Source organism: Solanum dulcamara, chromosome 1 (genome assembly GCF_947179165.1).
Source record: "Solanum dulcamara chromosome 1, daSolDulc1.2, whole genome shotgun sequence".
NCBI lineage: Eukaryota > Viridiplantae > Streptophyta > Magnoliopsida > Solanales > Solanaceae > Solanum > Solanum dulcamara.
In genome coordinates, this window is record NC_077237.1 from 62380129 (window position 1) to 62388239 (window position 8111).

Here is an 8111-nt window from a genome sequence, read left to right on the forward strand (position 1 = left end):
GATTTTTAAGCAACGGAGTAAATCAAATTATTCTTCTTGTTAATTTGAAATTTCTTATTCAAACCAATGAACCATATGGTTTTCTTGAACAAGAAGTTGGTTTTGTTTAAGAATTCTAATCACTCTTAATAATCATAAATTAAGAAATCATTTCCTTTTTAAAATCGGAAAATATGTTCCATTAATTAAAAAACGATTTGTATATGACAATTTAATTAAAACCTTAATATAAAAAAAAAATATTTAACTATTAAAAATATAATTATAATTGATAAATAGACAAATTCTAGCTAAGATATCATGTTTCACAGCTAAGTTATGTATGAAAATTTTCCAAGTATGACGTTTTCTTGATATTTGCGTATCTGAGGGTATTGTACAGACACACGTGGAGCAGCACTTGGAATGCGATAGTGGTTAGTGTAACAGTCAAGGAATTGGCACGTTGCATTTTGTTGCAGAAAAGAAACAGACTTCATCAGACTCTATCCGACCCTTCTCTCTCCGCCCCCCCGACCCTTCTCTCTCCATTGCATTGGAGAAGATACTTTTGATTCGAAACCTAAATTGTCGCAACCAATGCAACGGCTCGTTGACCATGTCCTTGCTGTAACCAAGGAGTATGTTCATTCATTTCTCCTTCTTTTTCTTTTATAATAATTAATTAATGCGGCATTTGTACTTGTAATTTAGCTCTTTTATTTATTGCCCATTGAAGTTCACGTGAAATCCAGACCCCACGTTCTGGATTCCACTGGGTTGTTGTTGTTGTTGAAGTTCGCGTGAAAATTAAATTCATCATTTTGGTTTCTACCTTTTTTGGGTTGTTTTGGGCAGTTAATATGTCGAATTTTTGCAGTATTAGGTCAAATGCTGAATTGACTGTGCGTATGCATAGAACATAGTGAGAGAATTCCTCTTATGTTTTGATATCTTTCAACATAATGTGAAAGAAATTGAGATTTAGGATGATAAGCATAGGAACAATAGCTTACCCGAAGAAGTATGATCAAGTGATGGGGCTTCTTGAGAGTTTATGCAAAAAAAAAAAAAAAGGGGAAAGTGGACTATTTTTTACGAGTGTAAGAAGTAGAATTGTAATTAACTCAATTCACCAACAAGTGCTCTGAGAATAGTAAGAATAAATTAGCATGAAGTCTCTGATGTCTAACCAATGAGAGAGGAATTTAGGTGTATATGCATACAGAGTGATGTTTAAGACGACGAGTTGTAGAGAGTGTCAGACTGATATAATAAGGGAGATAATTAGCATTGGATTCTTTATGTGGTGAAAGAAGAGCCCTTAATATCAGTTGACAATGATGGCCTTCTATGTGAACTCGGAGGACATGTATTTGTTTTTAATACTTTATCTGGTAGCATAATTGAGAAAACTAGGTTGATCGCTTACAGGAAGAATGCTACAATTACCATTACTATATATAGAGAGAAAAGGAGGAACTAGGGGAGACATTGTTATTCACTAAATCAAAAGAGAAGACATTTTCTGTGTACTCGAGGCTGACACAGCTTAAGATTTTGCCGTCAACATTGTAAATCATGTAGTTAAGATATGAAATCATAAGTTTGGATATAGTCTTACTCCCTCACCTGTTAGGCCAAAAGTTGAATATGAGTAGTGTATTTGTAAGTTAATCTCAGTAATCTATTTGTTCATGCTGGTCAGAAAATAACTGGCTCCATCCAAACGTGACCAAAGGGAGGATGTCACTGTATGGGAAACAAGCCTTTTAGCTGGTTGTATTTAGTTTTTGATGCAATTTAAGTAACAAAACTAACGGTGAAAGTACAGTAAGAAGCAAGATCATGAAAACTCCACCAATGCAGAGATACTTTCGAAGTGGATACCTTGGCAATCATCATCAAATTTATATTTTCCTTTTCAGGGGATAAATGAGAAATTGTGCAAAGAAATTGTTTGTAAACGAAATTAGTTCTCTTGAGGATGTCATAGTAGCTGTTTACCTTCTGAAAAGGTGATAGTAACTTTATATGAATGCTTGCTTACATGAAATCCTTGCGGTTACACATGCTTCTTTGTGTGTGTATTTTTGTCTGCTAACATCCTTAAGCAACTGTTGGTACGGATCCATTATTTGATGTTAATATCTCTTTCTTCATTCTCTCAGATCTGTTAAAACATTCACTTATGAGTCATTGAACAATGTTGTGAGGTTGATAAATGGGGTGTCAGCACTATTGTTGACAATATTGCCAGGGAACTCTTCTATTCTTGAAGGTATCCATGGTTGGGAGCTTCGGCCAGCATTCCGTGCACCTAGGCTTCCACGTTGGATGGAAGAGTGAGTTTCAATCTTCATTTCCTCTTTACCCATGCTCTAAAATTCAGATAATTTCCTGCTTGTCTGGTTATGCGTTGACAACCGTGTTACTTCTGTCGCCTCTTTTTTCAATTATGTCAAAAATGTCAAAACATCTTATGTATCTTTTCTTGTTTTTCCAATAACTGCTCATTTTGTTAACATGCTTCTTCCTGGTGATTGCAGTGGTGTCTCATCCTTTAACCAATTCATTCATGAGCTTTCTGTTGAACCCAATGCCTCATCAAGTGTACAATACTCATCACAGGAAGATGTTGATGAAAACATTGGTCCAATGTCTCCTTCGTTACAAAGTTCTCAAGCTTCCAGAGTGAGCAGTTTTACCAGGCAGGGTGGTAATTGGGTACATTTGCTCGGATATATCTTCTCATGGTTCCTATTACCCATTAAATTTATGTTGGGAATACTGTTGTATCTCTGTGGTTCACGTACTACATCTGGGAGTCTCCAGTCTTCCCATCTACGAGCTACCAAGAGACTACAGTCACTCAGGGACCACTTTGTCCAACGTGCCACTGACAGAAGGCGAGGTGTAGTTGAGGTTTGACATATTCACTTTTCTCCTCATATAGTTTCCTCAATTCCAAACTAGTGACAGTGGGCTTAACTTTCATCAATCATACATATCATGTATGCCTTTTCCGATTTATTTCGCTTTTTTGATGAATGTGTTGGGTGTTCAGTTTACGTATTACATTTATTCTGCTCATCTTTTTGGTTTGGGGCAAGAGGACGGGTCATTGTGTGATTTTTTCTTTTTTGGTTTGACAGTTGTTGGTCATTTATGTAATTGTCTTGCTGTTATTTGCACTCCCATGCGGCCATTACTGGTTTTATTAAAATGACTTGGTCTGATTTATCCCGTGTAGGATCTCCATCTAGCAATTGAGATCATCATTGAGACTGTCTTTGGATTTGTTCACAAGGCAGCACATTGTCTTCTTTCACCGATAGTCACGTTTACGGAAGTGGTGAAATGGTTCTTTTCTTGTATGAGTGGCCACGAGGATGTTCTTGCTGATGGTTCAGTTGTATCTGTACCTACAGATTCTCTTTCAGCGAATGATCCTATGCCTAGGGAACGACAAACAAGCTTTTATCATTCTCTTAATACAGATGCTAGGACGTGTCAAGATGTCATAACAGAGCTTGGGTAAGGCACTTTGATTTGATTCCTCTCCTTTGCCAAAACTGACATGGATGTTTCCTTGGATTGAGATGTTCCTGAACAGATAAAATGTTCAAATAAATATAAGTTTTTTCCTTAGAAGACTCAAATTCGTCAAATGAACTGTGATGGTATTTTCACGAAGTTTTTGGAGTTAATATGGTGTTGAAAAGGACTAGCAGCTCATCTGTATTTTTATTGCATTTGTGTTTTTCTACTCACTGCATTGAGCCTAGAGTATGCTATAGTTTCTACAGGTTAAGCTTTTGGTAGACTGTCAAAATTGATCATGTGTGGAAAAAGGAAGAAATTCTGTCAACTGTTCTTTGGTAGATACTTATACAACAACAACAACAACAACCCAGTGAAATCCCACAACCTTTGGTAGATACTTATGTGATACAAAATTTTCAGAACTCATGATGATCAACCATCCTCTTTTAGTGTCTTTCTGCCGTAGGAAAGTTATTAATCAGTGGTAAATGGGATCTTTCTATTGCAATCTTTTGATTTTTATTCTTCTTAGTGAAGAGACTGTTGTTTAGTGATAGACAATGTGTTTTTTTTGTACTGTCCTCTTTCGATTCTCCTCGGCATTAGCAAATAGGGAAGTCTTTGTTGTTTAGGGGTATTGCATTGTTGTCTCCAGACTTGAACCATGGGTTTTAAGCAGGAACTCTTGTATTCATAACTATATTGATATTTTCACATTGAATTTAGCTCTCCCATTGTTCTCAGCATATATCTGCTTTCTGTTGTAGGTACCCATATGAAGCTCTTCGTGTTGTTACTAACGATGGATATATTGTCCTTCTGGAGAGAATTCCAAGGTTTGGATTCCTGTTTTGACATCGCTGTCTCTTTATATCCAGAGCTTTTTGGTGGATGCCCGTTTATGAATGTGATTTGATGATCCAAATCTGATATTGCAGACGTGATGCTCGGAAAGTTGTTTATCTGCAACATGGGGTTTTTGATTCATCCATGGGGTGAGTCACACATCTGTGTTAATTTTTCATGTCACATTTTTCTCTGTGTGTGATTTACTCATCGTCTAAGTTGGGGTTATGATGACCAGTGATATATATCTTCTCGACAGATTGTTAAGTTGTCCTTTCTGGTTCTTCAGGTTTATAACTAGTATAACTAAATGATATTTGGAAGACATACTAATCAATTGACATTTAAAATTTCATGAAGTGATATATTATTGGATCCGGGTTGTGTATATTATAAGCAACAGTTAGAAAAGACATGGCTTCTCATTTATTTTTGTTTCTTTTAATATATTATTTAAAAAGTTGGCTGGCATGGGTGTCTGTGAGGGGTCAAACCTTGCTGTGCATTATGTGCCTATTAATTCAGTTGGGATAGTGGACTGCGATTATGAATGAATGTCAACCTGGAGTAACATTACTCCACAGCACTCCACTTCAATTATATTTTTTCACTGTCAAAAGTTGAGCGGTCTTGACAGCAAGATACTTCTTCTGTCGTGACTGAACTGGCTTCTGCTTAGTCAAAGTGATTCAATTTATACTTTTTAAGATGGTGTATATTCTGCATTAGCCCTTGGAAAGTGAGTTGTGTTATCTGTAGCCAAAGATAATTGATTGTCTGAGCATGAGATCAAGAATTATTTTCCCTTTGATTTTGTGGCTCATGAACCTTGTATCTTACTGAAGTATGCCTTAAGTATCGCTAGAGAACTGACCAGTGGATCTCTCTGTCTATGCATGTATTTGATTGCTTTAAGACATGCTAATCTTTCAGTTCTTAGATATCTTCTTCTCCTTTGTTGCTAAGATTGTAGTTTGATCAGTTTCAATTGTCAACTGCATAGATATTTAGTTCATCTTACATCTTACACGGTGACCTGACTTTACAGCTGGACATCGAATGGAGTTGTTGGTTCTCCTGCATTTGCAGCCTATGATCAAGGTTTGTCCTTTGGATTTTTGAGGCAATGTCTCTAGGTGCAATATACTATGGTTGTACTTGTTTTTGCACCGGGATAATTAAGTGACATATATTTCTTTTTATTGTTCAGGGTATGATGTTTTCCTTGGAAATTTTCGCGGACTGGTTTCGAGAGAACATGTTGACGACAATATATCCCCACGACAGTAAGCATACTACTTCATGCAGCTCCCATTCATGTCAGAAGTACCTTTATCCATATTTCTTGAAATGGTATTGGTTTTCTATATATCTACCGTTGCTAAATTCTCTCAACTTACTTTTACTTTCTATATGTGGCATGTGCATGTAGATACTGGCGGTACTCCATAAATGAGCACGGGACACAAGATATACCTGCGATGATAGAGAAGATCCACAAAATAAAAGTTGCTGAATTGAAAAATAGCCAAGCGGCTTTTGAGGAAGAGTGTGAGAGTGATCAACCTTACAAGCTCTGTGCTATTTCCCATAGTTTGGGTGGAGCTGCTATTCTGATGTATGTCATAACCCAGCGAATTGAGGAAAAACCCCATAGGCTTTCAAGATTAATCTTGTTATCACCTGCTGGCTTCCATCATGATTCAAATATTGTATTCACGGTGATGGAGTACATATTCCTAGTGTTATCTCCTTTACTGATGCCCTTTGTGCCAGCTTTCTATATACCCACTCGTTTTTTCCGGATGCTGGTCAATAAGTTATCACGGGACTTCCATAACTTACCTGCAGTTGGAGGCCTTGTGCAAACCCTGATAAGTTATGTAGTTGGTGGAGACAGTTCAAATTGGGTCGGAGCTTTAGGGTTATCACATTTCAATATGAATGATATGCCAGCTGTTTCATTCTGTGTGGCACTTCACATGGCACAGATCAAACGCAGCCGTAAATTTATCATGTTTGACTACAGGAGTACTGCTACAAACATGGAAGTCTATGGATCCCCACAGCCCTTGGATTTGGGGGAGTACTATATCCTTATTGATATTCCTGTTGACCTTGTTGCTGGGCGGAAGGACAACGTCATAAGGCCGTCCATGGTTAGGAAGCATTATGACGTGATGACTGATGCAGGTGTAGATGTATCATATAATGAGTTTGAGTACGCTCATTTGGATTTTACATTTTCTCATCGTGAAGAACTACTTGCATATGTTATGTCCCGGTTAATGTTAGTAGGGTATTCGGCAAGGCAACCAGCTGGGCAGAAATCATTAAGGAATCAGAAAAATGAGGGACAACCGAGCAGCCATTGAAGTGTAATGCTACCTACAGGAGCCTGGGGGACGCATTTTATTTTTGGAGGTGCTTTCAGGTTGTTTTATATTCTCTGTAAACATTTAAGGTTAAATATATGAAAATCTAGGAAACACAGTAATACAGTATCACATTTTTTATATTTTCCTCACTTTTTTTCTAAGGAAAGGGGATTCACCTATGCTATGCATATTGTTTCTTTATGTTGTAAGATCAGAGTCTTTGTAATTATTATAGGGAGATATTATGGAACTGTCCAAGGTCCTTTTTTCCCAACTGCTAATGGCTAAGAACCATTGTGCCTATTTTTTTATTGGTTCTGTTCTCTTTTACTTTCTTTGAGAAAACATTATAAATGGTCCTTGAATTATTGGAGTAGGTCCAAAATAGTCCCTTTAACTATTTTTTTATCGGATTTTGTTCTTCAACTATCCAAAATGTTATCAAGTTACATTTATCGTTTTTAGTCCCTTAATTATACATTTATCGATTTTAATCCTTTAAGTATTTAAAATTTATTAGGTTTGGTCTTTGTCTATTTTTATACAAATAACTTAAGCTTATTAATGACATTTGTGCCTTTGTGAAAGTCAAATTTTTAATTCATTTTTTTAGTTGTTTCTCTTACTACGCTACTTTTTTTTCTCAAATTACTCTAATGAAAAGAATCCTAACATCAACGATAAAATGAGGATAAAATGAGGCATACTATTATTGCTAATGAATTGAATATTATGTTCTCTTCTTTAGAGGTTAATGGTTCATATTGTGATTTTTTTTAATTTTATTTTTCATACAAAAATATAAGATATTTGATCTTATTACTCAAATTTCTCTATGTAAAATAAATTGAACAGAATAATAAAATTGGTCTAATTCAAAATCAAAAAAATCTTTAAAAATATTGCAAATCTATCATTTTATAATTTTCAGTTTCTTAAAAGTTAAAAAACCTTCAATAAAGTTGTTAGTATATAAAATTTGAAATCAAAACATGTGAATAAGGAACTTTTAATTTTATTCTCATTGCAAGAAATTCATTTCTATAAAATATAAATAAATCTCTCCCACATCTAACGGGTAATAACTTTTTTCTTTTTATGATTAAATTTAGCATATTCAAGTCATTAGAAGCAATAATATGTTTCATTTTATCTTCCATTGAATAAAATCAAGACTTACATCTTTGAGGTTAAGGTTCTTTTCATAAGAGTAATTTGAAGAAAAAGTAGCAGGGATGAAGAAATAACTGAAAAATGTGTTAACGATTTGATTTTATGGAGGCATGAGTTTCGCTAATATAAACCTAAGCTATTTGTATAAAAATTAGACATATATCAAACCTGATAAGTTTTTGAATACTA

The 8111-nt window shown here is 35.4% G+C and overlaps 1 protein-coding gene across 1 annotated transcript; it reads left to right on the forward strand.

Moving 5' to 3' along the window:
* Window positions 1-344: 344 nt before the first annotated feature.
* LOC129890809 (uncharacterized) lies at window positions 345-6958 on the forward strand. The gene is made up of 9 exons (XM_055966308.1): window positions 345-620; window positions 2151-2324; window positions 2529-2904; window positions 3233-3516; window positions 4293-4361; window positions 4464-4520; window positions 5420-5472; window positions 5582-5657; window positions 5804-6958. The coding sequence occupies exons 1-9, from the start codon at window positions 580-582 to the stop codon at window positions 6744-6746; spliced, it is 2073 nt and encodes a 690-aa protein (XP_055822283.1). The 5' UTR covers window positions 345-579; the 3' UTR covers window positions 6747-6958.
* Window positions 6959-8111: the final 1153 nt, after the last annotated feature.

Excerpts from the sequence above, each read along its gene's own strand:
- LOC129890809 (XM_055966308.1), top strand. The coding sequence starts at position 580 with ATGCAACGGCTCGTTGACCATGTCCTTGCTGTAACCAAGGA. Across the intron at positions 2,905-3,232 it reads GAAGGCGAGGTGTAGTTGAG|GATCTCCATCTAGCAATTGA; the intron begins GTTTGACATATT and ends TATCCCGTGTAG. Across the intron at positions 5,658-5,803 it reads GACAATATATCCCCACGACA|ATACTGGCGGTACTCCATAA; the intron begins GTAAGCATACTA and ends ATGTGCATGTAG.